We start from the raw sequence: 17,493 nt of genomic DNA, 5'->3' as shown, positions 1-17,493 counted from the left end.
ATACACAATCCAATTTTAATTTCTCTGTCCTCAAAATGTCCTTTACAGTTGTCTTTATAGTTTTCAATCATACACGGTTATTTAGTGGTCCCATCTCTTTGGTCTACTTTAATCTAGAACAGTCCCCCTCTTGTGTTTTATCTTTTGTGACGTTGACTTTTTAATTTTTATTGGAATAGACCTTGAGATCGGGATGGGGAGTGCGTGTGGATCCATGGCTGATTCATGTCAATGTATGACAAAACCCACTGAAATGTTGTGAAGTGATTGGCCTCCAACTAATAAAAAAAATAAAAAATAAAAAACAAAAAAAAAAAAATTTAAAAATTAAAAAAAAAAAAAAAATAGACCTTGACATTTTTGAAGGGTCCATACAGGGGTTTTACATAACATTCCACAATTTGAATTCTTCTGATTTTCCCATGATTAGATTCAGGTAAAACATTTCTGGTAAAACTTCTTATACCTTCACAGTGATGCCAGTCTGTCTCACTGTTTAGGATGTAAAAGTGATATGGCAACCAAATGTCCTTGTTGTAAAGGTCCATTTTCTCCTTTGCAATTAAGTAATCCATGGAGTGATACCTGGGCAGTGTGAAAATGTACTGATTCTCCACAATCCTTTTACTCGATGGCTGTCTGCATCCGCTGATGATCCTTGCCTGAGTTAATTATGACACTGGTTGCTTAAAATAAGTGATTTTATAAGTCTACATCTGTGACTTGCTGTTTTACTGTGAAAAGAGCTTTCCTTTTTTCACTCCACCATTCCAACTATCTAGGTACCTTCTTAATACCTGCTTTGTAAGTTAATGAGCCATGCTCCTGCAAGCCAAGGAGGGGTACTCCAGATGCTGGGAATTAACCAGAGGGAGAGGGTGGAATTGAGAAGGGGAGGGAAGTGGAGCAGGAGTGTCAGCAGAGGGCGCTCCTCCCCAAGGCAGATTCCGGGAGCGGTCCCCACACAGGGCAGGACTCTTCCCTTGCCCAGGCATCCGCTGTACAACTGTCCTGGCGACAGAAGGACAGAGGACTCTAATCTGCCCTAGTTAGAAAATAGTTCCTGTTACAGACTAAACGTTTTTTTATCCCCTCCACAAAATTCATATGCTGAAGCTCTGTCCCCCAAAGTGACCTTGGAAATGGACCTCTGAGAGCTATTTAGGTTAGATGAGGCTCTGCAGGTGGGGCCCCATGACAGAATATATGCTCTAATAAGAAGAAATACCACAAAGAGCTTGCTCAGTCTCTTTCCATCATGCAAGGGCAAGGGGAGATGGTGCCTGTCTACAAGCCAGGTAGAAAAATCTCACCAGAAACCTACACTGCTAGGCCTTGATTTGGGACTTCTAGCCTCCAAGACTGTGAGAAAAATCAATTTCTGTTGTTGAAACGCCTCAGTCAATATTTGTTATTTGAGTAGTGTATCTCCTAACGAGCTGACCCTTCTAAAATATATCTCCCTCTGTAACAGATTCATTTATTCAGCAGTTACTGAGCACCCACAGGGTGTCACCACTACCGCTCTAGGTTCTGAGGACCTCCCTTCAGCAATATGTCAGACTTCTGGGAGATACAAGTAATGCACAGATAAATATATCACTAAATGTCAAGGACTGCTAAGTGCTCTGAAGGAACGTAAAGCAGAGGAAAGGGACAGGAGGAAAGATCCAAGTGCAGTGAGCCACAAACACCGAGGAGACTGTACTCCCGGCGAAGGGAAAAGCAAGCGCAACATGAGCAGGACATGTTTGGCATGTCAGGAATACAAACGGTGAACAGCACAAGTGTCTAGGTGTGGGTCTGTCACTGACGGATGAAATATAACACAAACTCAAACAGAGTAAAATCTGAAACTCTGCACAGACACAGAGATTCAAGAAATCACGAAAGTTATGTTGGTGCCAAAGCCACTGGAAATGGGGCTCCTGCACACATAAAAAGCCACTTCAAAGAGTGAATACTTGGATATCGATAATTTAGTGAGCTCTTAAATCTTTTTATTAAAAACTCCCCTCTGAGAGCTGCTTCCATTGACCCCTCCATTTCACCCTCCCTGGATGTTTTATCAGTAACTCTTCTAACATACCCATGAGAACAGAGATCACCAACCTTTATCTCAATTACCTACTAGCAAGACTAGCACGATGAGAAAAGACATGGGAGAGACGATTGTGGCAGGAGGACAGGGGTGCTGGGCAGCACAGCACGGGCTCTGCAGCTGGATGGCCAGAGCAGGAGCTGCCCTTACACGCACCATCCGTGGACCTTTCCAAAGTCAAGAACCTGCTCTCTCAGTGGCATCCCTCACCTGTACAGGCTGACAGTAACACCTAAACTCACAACTCACTCCAACAGTTGAATGAAGTAACATCTGGCACACAGTAAATACTCAATTATCATCATTGATTATTTTGAGTCTCACTTGAGATTTCACTAATTCTTGTGTTTTACTCCCTACTTCTTCTATTCATTTTTTTACCCCAAACAAGTCAAGTGTCCAAGCCTGACCTCAACCTATTTGAACAACACGATTATTCTTCAGCTTGATTGGGTTTTGTTAAGATCTTTAAGCAATTACACAAAAACTATCTACTCAATAATTCCTTTATTCTCTATCTAGATCTCTGTCTCATATTTCATCATTCCAACCAAGAGAACCTGGAGATTTCTATTCAAACCCAAGAAACTTTACAGTACACAGGCCCACCTATCTGTTTAAAATGACCAAGAAATAAGCAAATAGAGAAAGATTTCTAAACTGCAGAGATAATAGAGAACCACATAGATGTTAAAAGGCATATTATATTAGGTCTAAACACAAAACCTAGAGAGGGGAGGGCACTCTCTCCCAGTGAAGGAGGAAAGAGATCCATATGGACAGAACAGATGGGAAGCTCCAGGGAGGAGGACATGGACCCATACAGCGTCTGGCCCACCTTTCTTCTCTGCGCCCTCGGAACCGCGGGTCCTCAGGGTCCCGGGGGAAGCGGTCGTCTCCAGGTCTGCGGCCTTCCCACGCCCCTGGGGGGCCCCGGGCTGCACCCCGGGCATCCCCCTCACTGAACTCCCTGTGGTCGGGGGGGAACGGAGGCCCAGGGCCCCCACGCCTCCACTTCTCTTCTTGTGGTAAAGGGCCTCCTCGCCCCTCAAATTCACGTAACCGGTGGCCAAAGCGCTTGTCGGGGTGGAAGTCGTCTGGTCTGCTGAAGTCATCGGGGAATTCAGGGTGAGGGCCGCGCCTATCAGGGGGACCCCTGCAGTCCTGGCTGCCCCGGAAAGGCCCCCTCTCGGGACCGTGCTCGGGGCCGCTGCTCTGCTCGTGCCGCCTCTCTGACATTGGGCCCATGTGATGGTTTGGAGGGCCGCGCGAATCACCTAAAGGAAACAAAACTGATGTTTACCTTGTCTTCCAGGAATCCTGTCAACACAGGTCTGATTTTCAGCATCTTAAAATTTCAGAGTGCAGTCTTTTATTGAGAGTGTTTTCCCTCCTTGGTTCCCAGCGTACTTAGGAGACAAATGTCTCTAAGGTGTCATATAATGAAAAGAACAAGGGTTTGGGGGTACAGACTTCAACTTCATCAATTCATTGGCTAAGCAACTCAACAGCTTCAGTAAAGGCTCATTCAGAACACAAGAACATCACGGTATAAGGATGAGCCTCCCTTCCTGCCCCCATTCCTTCAGAGTGTTGTTGGGCCCACTGCTCCACACCCAGGGAACTCTTGCTGAAGGTCGGCCAGGAAGCCAAGAGCACGGGATTCACCTCTGCACTTGTGACAGCCGGCAAAGCCCACCACAGGGCCACCAGGCCACACTGCCCTGAGGTCTTTCCTTTAACTCCTAGTCCACTTCACTTGATTTGTTCACTGATGCTTTGATTCTTAACAAAATCTTCTGTAACGTACGTGGAAGCATGGGCCTCTCTAATAACTGCTGGGTGACCAAAGAGCCTGCTGTTCTTCAGTTTCAGGGTTTATAGAAACACTTTTCTGCCCCTTTCTAGAACATCTTTCATCTATAGTATCACCACCATTCTTCACAGACAGTGTGTAGAAATTAAAGATTTTTTTGAAATATTTTAATATATGCAGTATAGTTACTGAATAAAAATGGAAAGAGACCAATTACACTTAGTTTATCTCCTAACTGTAAAGGGGTTTGTTTTCCTGGCTACTGAATGATGACTGCAGCCATTGTAAATGTACACCTCTTTTCTGTCAACATAAAATTTATATCAAGTATTTTTTTAAGGTATATAGCAAAAGGGACACTCTTGCTTCTAACTTCTAAAAATGTAATCCCTGCACTTTCCCAGCTCGTGACTTTTACTGTTTTCTCCCAGCAATAAAGACAAACTTCCTTTCCTTACATCACAGTCAGTCATAATCCTTACCCTTCCAACACCTTCCTCTTTCATTTTTACTCACTTCTCTTAGCCATTTCAATTCCTCTTCATCATTCAACATGGGTAAAAAACTTGGAAATCTCAGTATAAAAACACACCATGAGAAGTGTTTTTCTTCTAAAAACACCATTAGACAAGTCTCTTCTCTTTTAACTTTTTCTATCCCCTCTGCTTTCTTTCCTTCCATTAAACCAGTCCTCTGGTGCTGAGGAAAAGTGTCTTCTAAGTTGCCTTTTTGTTCAAATACCCCAAGGCTCATTTCCTCCCGGTAAACAGCCCCTCACTTCCCAGTGTGATCCTGCAGCTAAGGGCTCATTCTCTGACTTCACGTCCTTCAGAGTGGTGTGACCTCAGACACTGCAGCCCTTTGACCTGAGGAAGCTGAACACATTCCATTCGGACTTACCCATGAATAACAATCCTCCCATTACCTCTACCTGCTTAAAAGTACCCTGGCTCCTCCAAGGAAAGAAACCCACCACTACAAATTAGAAGGGATGTGGCCGCCGGTGACGGGGGCGGCGGCGCTGGTTAATCCAGTAGGGGATGGCAGGGCCACTTTCTCGGCTCCCCCTTCTCCCTTTGGTCCCTGGGAGGAGAAAGAGAGGAGGAAGAGGGAGAGGGAAGCGGGGTTGAGGGGGAGTGAAGAGAAAAGGGGAAGAGCAAGGAGGAAAGGGAAGTAGGTGGAGACAGACACAAGGTAGGGGAGAGGGAGAGAGGCAGGCTCTCAGTTTGCTGATGGCTGTATCTTGTGGGTAACAGACTTCTTTTCTCAGGGTCCCCAAATCCAGAGACTGGCTCTTGAAGCTTTCTTTTTCCCTGGTGGTCACCACTTCCACATGGTAAGACTAAAAGAAACATTCTCCTAATTCTTTTACCTCTCCCTTCCTATTTCTAACAACTCACATAAATTCACAACTAAGCTTTAAATTCCCAGAGTCCCAGGCTGAATATGCTGACCAGGACTTTGCCTAATCTGATCAAATGGGGGCAGAACCCTCACATGTACTACAAGGTGCTGTGGGCTTAGCCACTTACAACTTAAAAGGGGTCTAGTTCTCTGTAGTGATGTCTCCACGATATTCATGATTCTCTGATGTATTCCTCAACATTTTTCATGTGATTTACCTTAACACTTGAAAGGCAAACTCTGTGCTTTTCATAGTATCAACAACCTGAGGCACAACACATTGGAACACAGCTTTCTTCTTTTCAAAGGGTACAGAACAATGCAACCAGGAAACAATATATGACACAATTTGAGGGGAAGGAGGGGGTGATACCAGAAACACTGCTGAAACGTCTGAATTCTTTATCCCATCAAAAATTCAAACAGAAACTGTTCCATTTTCTGGCATGGTAAAAATATACACTTGCATCAGATTAACACAGGAACCACTCCCATTTCCAGGAGGACAAGGCTGGCTTGCAGCACAGGCCCTGCTCCGGGTGGCTGTCCAAGCAGTTTCATCACCCGCCTCTGGTGGTGAGGAGCTGTGCCCTCTGGGCAGCATTCAGGCTAACCAAAGCAAATCTATGAAGACAACATAAGGCAAAGCTCTGACCTGAATTGACTATTCTCTTATTTTTCCTAGAGGTTCAAATGATCACATTCTATCAATTACTTACCAGTAGAACTACTGAAAGATTTACCCAAAGGAGGTAGAATGTAATCTCTTATTCAGCCGAGCAGATATTTACCTTTGTTAGGGCCAGGTCCTTGTCCAGGGTTAAGAGGGGGGATGCGACCTTGTGCTCCCTGCTGCCCTAGTCCTGGTATCAGGGGTGGGGGGCCTGCATTCTGTCCTTCCTGAAAAGATGTGTTTAAAGCGGGGGTGTGAAATCAAAGGCTTATGCTTCATGAACAGCAATTTTATCATAATGTGACAAGATAAAAACATCAGGCTGCCCGCAAATCTTCCAGTAGTACATAAACAGCTAGGAGAACTGTCCTTATATCAGGGGAAAGAAGATAACTTCTCTGACCATAATAAAAGGAAACACATATTTTAAAACTGCTGATAGGTTTATTTAAAGCTAGATCTTTACTTGTAATGCCAAACCAAAACCTCAATGGAAAGTCAGAAATCATAACATAAAAACAACAACACTCTGCACAGAGATGGAATTTCTGGCAAAAGTAAAGACCTGGAGACCTTCCAGGACAGGTAAACTCTGCTCTTGCATCCATGATCCCTTTCCAGCTACAGAAAATAATTCATCCTCTCAAAAGGTTATGACCAGGTTTAAAAGATCGGGAGCAGGAGAGCAGGAAAGGGGCCCCTGATGCGCAAGGTGCTCACTCACTGCGCTCCCCTTTCACTGCCTTCTCTCTGCTGTCTAACTCCCCTGAGCCCAGCACCCACAGCTCGCCCACAGCTCTGGTTCCTGGGTTCTCACAGCTTCTGTCTGACATGTACTTGCTGCTCTGATCCTCATAACCTCCTCGCTCTGCAGCCCCAGAGCTCAACCCGAGCTTGTCCCTAGTCCTGATACTCTGTATTTTTACCTAGCATTTCTAAATTCTGATTCCCCACACTGTCCAGTGATCGTGGATCTGGACTCCTGACAAATAATCAAATATACATCTAGTCATTCCTTCATGTAAAAAATGCATTAGTGACTGAACCTACCATCAACAGCAAAACTGCTTCCACATTCCAAACTAGCTACAAGAGCAGCCTTGACAGGACTCACTTACGGCCCTGCAGTCATAATCTGCCACCACGAGTTCACCACCAGCAGTGTCCACACTCCTCGTTCCCTGTGCCTTTTACTGCAGGGCAGCTCTTTTCAACATTTTTCATGTGATTTACCTTAACACTTGAAAGCAATTCCATTAAATCTAACCAATTAGAACGACTGATTTAAATAACTGACCTGGTCAAGGTGAAGAAAGTCAGATATCAGCATAAGAAATACAAGCAAAGCTTTTCATCAGACAACCCCTGAGACGTGAAATGCCCTCTAATGTATTAATCCTCCATTTTCACTCCAGTATTTCTACAGGTAAATTAAATTTTAGAGCCCTTTTGCTTTTCTTGTATAAAATCTTCTACTATATGAAACAATAGAAACATTAAATTGTCGCCACAGACCTGTCCTCTGGAATCTGACATGTTTACATAATTTCAGTCGCAAAGTGATAGCTAAAGTTCATCATATTTTTAGCCTACAAAACGAAAACTGTTCATTCACTAACATAAGGTTAGGTAGGTAAATATGATAAATATTTATAATATAAATATAATATAAAAACTCCGGGAGTTGGTGATGGACAGGGAGGCCTGGTGTGCTGCAGTCCATGGTGTCGTAAAGAGTCGGACATGACTTAGCGACTGAACTGAACTCAATATAAAAAACATACACAAATATACACTGTATTAATAAAATATAAAATATTTTTAAGTTTTAGGAGAGTTCTGGATGGTAAACTTAGATTTATTAGACAGCCTAAGTTCTGAAATGTGCCCAATAAATTCTGGAAATAGATTCAAATGCCATCAAATTCTTCATTGCTATGCCATTTTTAACGTCTGGAAGATGTGCTGAAGAGGAACATAATCTAGTTATTTTAATTTGGTGAATCCACTGGTCACCTTCACATTACAGACACTCAGAGGTGGTGTATGTTCTATACACAGGTGGTCTATGTTCTACACACAGCATCCACAGCAGGCCCTCTTCCACGGGAATCAAGAGCTTTTCAAAAGGTGAAGACCCAGGGAATCAACAGTGGTTCATTCACTCACTGTGGTTACAAACCAAGTTGTTCATACCCAAATAATTCTTTCAGACTATGAAATTCAGTAAAACATAAAAAACCACAGAGTCAAACAGTGTTCAGTCCACTCATGCCCATGCATTCTTCTGTAATTTGGCCCAAGAAAACTGAACTTCCACTACCTCTCAAGCATAGCTCAGCAAATGGGTGTAAAAAAAACTTGGCTGACAATAACAGAATTCTCTACAGAGGGCCAAGAAAATTTCTGCAAAAATACTTCCTCTTGAAAATATTCTTACATGTGAACTAAAAACAACTTGAATAGAATTTCATCCAAAGGGTCACCATTTGAAAACATGCAATTCTGAACTAACATCTCTAAAAGTTCAATGAAATCAAAATAGTGAGAACATAGTCTACAGTATACTCAAGAGTTAAACATCCCAGACTATCTTAAAAGTAGAGCTGGCAGGCAGATCAACAAGTGCCTCAGTTATCTGGAAGCCCATGAAACACCAGCCTATGAAGTAAAGGGCCCACAAAAGGGAACAGGATAGACCTGGAGCCCCCCATGCTCCCTCCTCAGCACCACAGCTCTTTTAGAGCCCTGAGACAAATATGAACTGTATTCAATCGGGAGTTCGTCTTTTCTGGAAGAGGCTGAGAGTAAAGATTCTGTTGCAATATGTTTAATGATCTACTTAATTACTCTTATTTCTTTCTTCAGCCATGATGCTATTCTCAAGCCACTGTCGCTACTTGGGATGTCTACACCAGCTGTTCCTTCCTTTCACAGCACTTGGAAGTGCTTCCTCAGTGCAGAATGTATTTTCCCAAAGTGTAATGCCTACAAGTTGGAAATAAGTAATACCTGGTTGAAGGGGGCCCGGGGCCCATCACCTAGCAGAGCTGTTTTCTGCTGCTGGAATGGTATTGGCCCTTGAGATGGATGTGGCCCTCTTGCCGGGTTCTGCTGTCCCTGAGGTCCAGGGGGCCCTTGCATGCCACCCTGGGGTGGAGGTCCCAAAGAGCCCTGGGGCGGCCCCTGCTGACCTTGTGAGCCTGGAGGCCCCCTCAATTCCTGGGGAGGGCCCAGCATCGATCCTTGGGGTGGAGGGCCCTGCATGCCTCGCATCTCCTGAGGACCTCGCATCTCCTGAGGGCCATGTCCCAGCAGTCCACTTGGAGGATGAGGTCCTCTCATCTCTTGAGGCGGGTGACCCAGCATCATCCCTTGGGGAGCAGGACCCTGGTTCTCTCGGGGGCCTGGAGGACCCTGCATTCCTCTTGGATTCAATCCCATCAGAGGTCCCTGAGACACAGGACCTTGGATCCCTTGAGACCCTGGCCCACCTTGTATCCCGTGAGGATGGGGAGGTCCTTGCATTCCTCTGGGACCAGGTGGTCCCTGCATACCTGGAGTACCAGGAGGTCCCTGAGGGCCCAAGTGACCCTGGGGACCAGGTGGGCCTTGGGGGCCTATGTGACCTTGTGGGCCAGGTGGGCCCTGAGGACCCAAATGACCTTGAGGACCAGCATTACCCTGGGGTCCAGGTGGTCCTTGAGGTCCCAGAGGGCCATGAGGTCCGGGATGCCTTTGTATTCCCTGGGGCCCATGCATGTCCTGAGGCCTCGGCAACCCCTGGGGCGGTCCCTGGGGTCCTTGTGGTCCCATGAATCCTTGCGGCCCCCCACCTCCCTGATGCAGTGGAGGGCCTTGTGGTCCCATTTGTCCCTGTGGTCCAGGGGGTCTAAACTGTCCCTGTGGACCGGGAGGCCCCATTTGAGCCATGTTCATTGACAGCTGCTGAGATGGATGAGGCTGTTGAAAACCTTGAGGAATCTGAGACATTGGACCTTGTCCTGGAAAGGGCTGGGGTCCCAGGAGAGGGGTGCCAGATGAAGGAGGAGGCTGAATCTGCTCAGCCTGTTTCTGTGCAAGTCTTTCAATTTTAAGTTGCTAGAAAGAAAGAGAGGAAAATATGCTAATAAGTACGATATTATTACTATCACTTACTTTGCTTGGGGAATCTCAAAACAAACATAAGACATTATTGATTGACCTCTTAAGGCCCCAACAATAACCAGAATCCATATGACATTCAGATGTTCTGAAGGTACTCAGGCTTCCAGACTCTAAAATGTTTCTTTCCAGGTGCTGGGAAACAGCAGCCAGGACTATTTATATCCATTTTGATCAGGGAAATCCCAACAATTTACTAGTGTTTTATCATTCTAAGTAGCTATCAAGGTAGGAAAAATAAGAACAAACCACCTGCTCTAAAGCTAACAGAAAATTCTTTTTATCTACGGATAAATATGTGAATCCAAATTAAAACTGTTGGTTTTACCTTGTCTATTAAAAACGTATGTTCAACTGAGGTCTACTCACTGCTTGACTGGTCTGGTTTTAAAAGTCTTAGAAACAGGATTCTGCTAGAAACTAGCTTCCTGATGGAGCAATAAGAAATGATACTGCTCATCTGACCCACGCGAGAGTTCCTTTCCTTCTCCTCAAGAGCATATCAATAAAAAACATTAACCACTACTTTCTTAGATCATCTTGAATTCCGTCAAAAGTGTCACACACCTCCAGAAGTTGTGGGTTAGTATACTGTAATGTGGCCATCTCTTGTTCAATTTCTGCTTGTGTTTTTTTCTTCTCTTCCAATTTAATGTCTTCTTTTCTGTCATTCAATACCTCGTTTGGGGCAGGAATTGGAACTTTGTTTTGCATCCATGCCTTGGGAATGAAGAGAACATTAAAGTATACCCTAAGTGTGTAAATTATAATGACAGAATGAGAAAACCATTCTATAATATCACCGGCTCATTCCAACCTGGTGAATACAAGTTGGTGCAGCTGGTGAATTATCTTTATTTCTAACTCTAATTCTCTAATTCTTAGCGACACAGGAATAGAGTTAGGCAAAGCACATTACTAGGCAGAAATTGCTAAGCTGAAAAAGCTGCAAGATTTCACATGCTATTAAGATGCAAAGCCTGCCTGCCTCTTCAAAAGGTCATGTGCACTTTTGCACACTGTGTGAAGGAACAAAGTAGAAGACAGAAAAAATATGTTGAAGAGGGTCAACATACTCTTTCCACTCCAAGTCTCTTTTCTTCTTCCAATAACTTGGATAATAATAAGGAGGTGAGAATAAAAGAATATCCAGAGAAGATTCATGACAAACTCAGCACTAACTGCAAAGCAGCAGATGGAGACTATGTCTAATAATGCCTGAAATATGTGAAGAAAGCTCCAGAAAGTCTATAGGACAGCCAGACATACCTTCAACAGATGAGATAATACAAGGGAAACCTATCCCTGCAACTCAGCGAGACTCACTAGTTCCCCGCGCATGCGAAGGGCACGGGGAGGGGATGAGGGTGCACGCGGAGTTCCTCACCTGCTGGAACTGAGCAGGGATAGGCTTTGCATACGGAACCTTCTTCTGAGGCACTTTTTTCTGATCCTTTTGCATCACCTCCTCCATTCCCCAATCTAAACCTGGAATTGTCATTTCAATTTCATTTGACTCATCTTTCCCTGTAACCAAGAAGAGAAGCAGTTAGCCAAGGAAATGAAAGAAAGTGGCCACCTCATCAGTGAATGTATTTTTGAAAGAACAAATTCTAAATATTATACAGCTTATATCACTTTTATCAATGTTTCTCAACATACATCATTTTGACATTTTCAAAATAACTTAATATCACAATTACAGGAAACAGGTAAAATTATAGAAAAAGTTTAGGTACAACTTCTCTTACCCATCTGTTCTTGTTCCATAGCTAATTTTAGTTGTTCTGGTATTCCCATCCCTGGAATTACTGCCAGACTATTAGGTTCAAGGTCATCTATAAATAGGAATATAGCCATTGTCAATAGAGATTTCATAAATGTAGTGGGCCAATAAAATTAACACTTTATAAAAATTATTGTTAGAGATTCATAAATCAATAGACTATAAAACTAAAATTCATTTTATATAATCTTCTTGATACTTAACACTTTTACTACAGACTATCATATTTCAAAGAAGAATAAACAAGCAAGAACCTCACCATATTCCACTCCATCTTCAGACATTCCAGGTAACAGGTTGAGGTTGTATCGATCTCGCATTTTATCACCTGGTCGGTTTCGGGTCCAAAATTTGCTGTCAAAATAAAAGTATTTGGAGGGAGGAGGAGAGAAGCAGAGTTTTAGTGTATCTCTGGGCACTTAACAACACTAAGCAGTCCTCTGGCAAAAACAACAGAGTTTTAAAATGCCTTATTCTAAAAATTTTTAATGTAGAAAGACTTTTTTTAATTAGAAGGCAAAACAAAATTCAAATAACAAAGTCATATTCAATACTCAACCTCCTTGTAAAATATTATTTATAAACCACCGCAAACATGTCCTTAAAATTAAGTTAGAAAATAAATACATTCATCTATGAATAAACTAAATATACATTTATCTCCAGCTGCTCCATAAACACAGCAATTCCTTGTTATTTCTGACACAGAGCTTACCTAGTATGGTCATTTGAGCCTGAGCAGAGAATATGTCCGAGGGGATGCCAAGCCAGACTCCAGATCATTCCTTCATGGGCCATCTCCATTCCACCTACTTCTTTCTCTACTCTGTAAGGGCACCACAGAAAGCAGTCTTTTTCACAAAAGTTATTCAGCTTCTCCTCCACCAAAGAAGGTACTTTCTTTCAGTGTAATACAAAGCTACCAAACTTGGTGACTTTGAATCTGGTCAATTCCACATGTTTCAGAGGTACCCAGTTGTGATCAGTAACAGTTTTCCAAAGAGCACCTCAGAGGGGAAAGGCCTTAGAAATTACCTTACCACAGGAAACAAGGAAGTCGGTCTTACTCTCCCTTTATGACTTCCGTAGCCAAAAAGAGAGGTGCTATGTTTTCTATTCCAAACTGGGTTTACAGATACAGGACATATGAACATTTAGAAAAAAATACAACACAGTATCATTTTTTTCACTTTCGGGTGTGGTCTTCATACAATTTACAACTTCTTTACATAGTAAGTGCCACATACCCAACATGCCAAAATAACAAAGAGCCATCAGACCCTCCACTGGCAAAAAGTCCTTCATGAACAGGATGCCAGGCCACAGCTGTAAACAAAAACATACAGAAAGACAAAATTATTAAGATGTCAGAATTCTACAGTAATAGAATGAGAAGCATATCATAGTCACTGACCTGTAGCTTCTTTCTTATGACCTCGGAAGACTTGAAGCTCTTCTTTCAGATTTCGGATGTCGAAAAGTTTACAGAGGTGGTCACGTGATGCTGTGAGTAGCCAGTTGCCATTGAGATTTAATTTCACTTCCATTACTGTGTTTTTATGGGCATGACTAGAAACAAAGAACCAAGAAAATAATCCTGGGTCAGAATTCAAAACAAGTCTAAATCAATGGTCATTTATTTTTCTTGAAAAGTACATGGTAGTCAAGTTGGCAAGAAGTTTGGCCTAGAAGTAATAAAGCATGTAACATTACAGGACTACAGTTAAAATATACATGAAAGAAATAGGTCAAAGACAAAAATAATGTCTATTATCTAAGCAGTTTTTACTGACCAATTTAAAACAGCAGCAGAACTTCAACTGGGTAGAAAACTTTATCTGTGAAGCAAGGAAACACTTGAACACATAAATTAATATTCAATAAAGCTCATTAAATTTTAGAAATTCAATAAGCTGCTCTTATTAAGTCAAACATTAAAAAAGAACTTGAGATAGTTTGAGGGTTAATTTGAACTAAAGACTCTGCAACTGCTGAGGCCTGCACAATACACATCTCCTAGGAGCACCATTCACAAGGTGTCCTGTTTGCTTGTGGCCACTGGAGCTGTGCAACCAGGCAGCCTTGCTGCCAACCAGCTCACTCTGGACATGGCTCAGTTCTCAGTCAGAGGGACTAGGAAACAGCTGCTTAGTAGGGGAGAAAAAAAAAAAAAAATCAACAACATATTACATGAACTGTGAATGTTCACAGATGAGTCAAAGAGAAAATTTTATGATATGGCTTTATTGTAACTAAACACCTCAGACAAAAAAATGAGAACTGATTTAAAAACGGAGGGAAAACTTCTCTCTCTGAAGAGCTGTAGTGAGAAGGAGAAAGGTGGGCTGTCTAACACGTGGCACACATATCAACTCCATACAGTGCCAAGTGTACCAATATTATGAGAAATCTAGAGTAGTAGGAATAACCACCTCCTCCCTACCCCTTACCCCACGATACCCAAATTAAACTTACATGTATATGGGAGAACAAACAGCAAGCCTGACTTTATGAGGAATTTAGAGAGAAATCACATTTAATAAACAAAAGGCCTATAGATAAGAGTCCATCTATTGTCTACACTTTTCCAGGAATACATGAGAGGAAAGAAGGCTAACAGTTAACAATTCAGTCAGCTTTGCTCTCCTTTTTTAAGGATCAAGGTGGGGTTCCTATCACTTACAGTGTTGCAAGACTCTGCCCAGTCTTGGGATCCCAGAACTTGATTGGCTGTTGACTATCTTTACTTCCTGAAACAACTAACCCTTTTGTTGGATGCCAGTCTACGCACTTCACATCAGCACCGTGCCCTGTCGGAAACAAGTTAAGATAAAAACCTAATCAGCATAGACATTTAAAACAGGACTCCATTCTAATTTAAACCAAAGTAGAGACATCTATTAAATGTTCTGATCCTAGTGCTCAGTCTTCTTAAACTTTAAAATGCAACCTCCCCTTCTATGCCACAATGCACAGGAACCGTTTCTCTTCTGGAACTATTCTCACCTACTTGCTGGTAGGCCAGTCAAGACTTTTTTGGAAGCTTTACCTCTCAAGCCCCTGTATATAAAGCTTTTCAAACTTTTCATGATCTTCTATGTTTTATCCTAATTATTAGAAACAACTCTTGTTCACTTTAGCTTTCCCACTTGCAGCAGTCCCTACAGATCGAAAGTTATAAATCCAGACATCATCACTTTCTAGACGTGACAATAGGAAAAGCATTCCATCTTTCTGATCCCATTTCCTGAAATATAGAATGAGAAAAATAATCCCTGCTTCACTCACACTTATGTCAGATGAGATGATAATAAAAGCTAGACAATCAAGTGCTCACTATATGATAGGCAGTGTATGAAGCACTTACAAGCATCACTTCTTTAAATCCTCACAAAATCCTGAGGAAAGCTGTTCTCAACAAGAACAGGAGCTGGAACCTGAAACCAGTCTCCTGAATTAGGGATAGTAGTTCTCTTAACCACTGTGGTTACTTCACAAGTGTAATAGACTAACTTACTAAAAATCACTAAAGCAAAAATCAGCATTTACAAACTGAAAAAAAAAAATGAGCATGATTTTCAAAAACTTGGTTCAAGCTATACAAAAAGAGCCTCAAGAGTATTTTATATAGCAAATGCCCTAAGAAGCAAGTGGAGAGAGGTAAACAGCACTTGAAATAGCTCCTTCTCTAACCTGGATCAAATCCAGCTTCTATGAAGTGGGAAGGAGGAAGGCTACAGAAGAACAGAAAAATCGGAAAGGAAGGAAGAAGAGATGGTTCTAGAGGCACTGGAGAGTGAATATACACCATGGAGAAAGGGAATTCGCACCTCAAATAGGCAAGGACTTAACTAGAGACCATCCCTGTGCTAGCAAGCACTCGGAAGATACCAACTATCTGGAGAGCAATTTGGCAATGTGTATGAAAAAGCATGAAAAAAGTTTATGTCCTACAACCAGTAACTCCATGTCTCAGAAATGATCCTAAGGATATAATGTGTGTCCATAAAATTTGATTTGTAAGGATGTTTACTGATATAGTTTATTTTTAAATGTTCTTGAGTAGGAAATATACTACAAATTAAATTTCAATATGGCATATGTGCTCAATGGAATATGATACACCTATTATAAATGATTTTATAGATAACAGCAAGGTTAAAATGATCATGATACTAAGTTTATTTAAAAAAAAAACAACTGTGTATAGCATTCCTGATGCCATCACTGCAGAAGGCAAACAAATTAATAACATGAGGGACTGTGTGTGCACAGCTACATAGAGAAAAAAGGCAAGCAGCCTAGATACCAAGCTGTTACAATATTAAACTGAATAGTAATTTCAAGGTAATTATTTCTCTGTCTTCTGCTTTTATATTTCCTACAATAAATATATATTATTTTGTAACCAACAAACAGAAAAGGAAAAGAGGTTTTGTTGTTCCCTTAATTTTTTTTATTAAGAACTGAGGATGGAAAAATTGGATAGAAATATAATTCAAGCTCCCAGACCCTTGTTTGCCTTAAGAACTTTAAATGTCATTAACAATTTTACCCTTAAAAGATATGGCCAGAGAATTTTAAAACTTTATGGGTCACTGTCACCTAAAATTAAATATTGTATAGATATGTATTTTTACCAAATTTGAGTAGAAAGCACATGAGAAAGCATTTTTTAAAATGTGATGCACTGTGCAAAAAAGTTCATATTCTCAGCAGTCACCTCTACCTCACTTTCTCTGAGACACTTTTACTACATAAAGAAAGTATATCTGTTTAAAAACGTATATGCAAAAACAAACCAAAAAAAAACAAAAAATAAAAAAACCCTATCAACCCATAAGAAAGGAACAGCAAAGTATATTTTAGTTGCTTTACTTTTGTTTTTGGAAGTTTTCTAAAATATTTAAATAGAATTCAAACAAGTGAGAAATCCCATTCACCCATTTTTGTTAAATGAACTTACCCGTACTCATATATGTAACTAATATAAGTCAAATTGATCTGGACTGATTGAATATTATTTTATTGGTCACTGTCCCTAATAATAAAAATAATACCACTAGCAAACACATATACTCCTTACGTGTGGTACTATTCTAAGCAAAGTATGTATTGCTCAGTCACTTCAGTCACATCCAACTCTCTGTGATCCCACTGACTGTAGCCCTCCAGGCTCCTCCATCCATGGGATTCTCCAGGCAAGAATACTGGAGTAGGTTGCCATTTCCTTCTCACTGAGCCATAATTTTACATCTGATTACAAAGCACAGATAGGCTAACTAACTTGCCCAAAATTATACACTTGATATGTGGCAGGGCAGATATATGAGTGCAGCAAGCTGGCCCCCAAGCCACTGCTCTTGTCGCCTATTACATACTGCCTTATCACATGTGAAAGGTCAGTTTGAGAGTTACAGAGGAAAACAAAAATATGTACCTTCCTACTGAATATTTGTTTTTCTGTGCAGAAAAACTCACCAAAGGACGGTGTATTTCAGACAGGGTACTGAAATACAAGAGGGGCTATGCAATTATTTTATCTTTGA

At 41.7% G+C, this 17,493-nt stretch overlaps 1 protein-coding gene across 5 annotated transcripts in view; it reads right to left on the bottom strand.

Annotated features, from left to right (window-relative positions):
* WDR33 (WD repeat domain 33) overlaps nucleotides 1-17,493 on the bottom strand; it is a 119,174-nt gene that overhangs the window by 5,168 nt on the left and 96,513 nt on the right. For 2 of the 5 annotated variants that reach the window (XM_061135471.1, XM_061135470.1), the window contains 11 exons: nucleotides 14,628-14,754; nucleotides 13,359-13,513; nucleotides 13,192-13,270; nucleotides 12,660-12,770; nucleotides 12,204-12,298; nucleotides 11,910-11,996; nucleotides 11,546-11,685; nucleotides 10,726-10,878; nucleotides 9,007-10,095; nucleotides 6,113-6,221; nucleotides 2,940-3,378 (listed from right to left, as the gene is read on the bottom strand). In XM_061135471.1, the coding sequence (XP_060991454.1) occupies nucleotides 2,940-3,378; nucleotides 6,113-6,221; nucleotides 9,007-10,095; nucleotides 10,726-10,878; nucleotides 11,546-11,685; nucleotides 11,910-11,996; nucleotides 12,204-12,298; nucleotides 12,660-12,770; nucleotides 13,192-13,270; nucleotides 13,359-13,513; nucleotides 14,628-14,754 (2,584 nt within the window). Of the gene's footprint in view, nucleotides 1-2,939; nucleotides 3,379-6,112; nucleotides 6,222-9,006; nucleotides 10,096-10,725; nucleotides 10,879-11,545; nucleotides 11,686-11,909; nucleotides 11,997-12,203; nucleotides 12,299-12,659; nucleotides 12,771-13,191; nucleotides 13,271-13,358; nucleotides 13,514-14,627; nucleotides 14,755-17,493 lie in introns of those variants that run through there. The other 3 variants (XM_061135473.1, XM_061135472.1, XM_061135474.1) reach the window with 3 other exon arrangements.

This window comes from Dama dama, chromosome 33 (assembly GCF_033118175.1).
Source record: "Dama dama isolate Ldn47 chromosome 33, ASM3311817v1, whole genome shotgun sequence".
Taxonomy (NCBI): Eukaryota; Metazoa; Chordata; class Mammalia; order Artiodactyla; family Cervidae; genus Dama; species Dama dama.
This window is presented reverse-complemented; position numbering and strand designations above follow the sequence as displayed.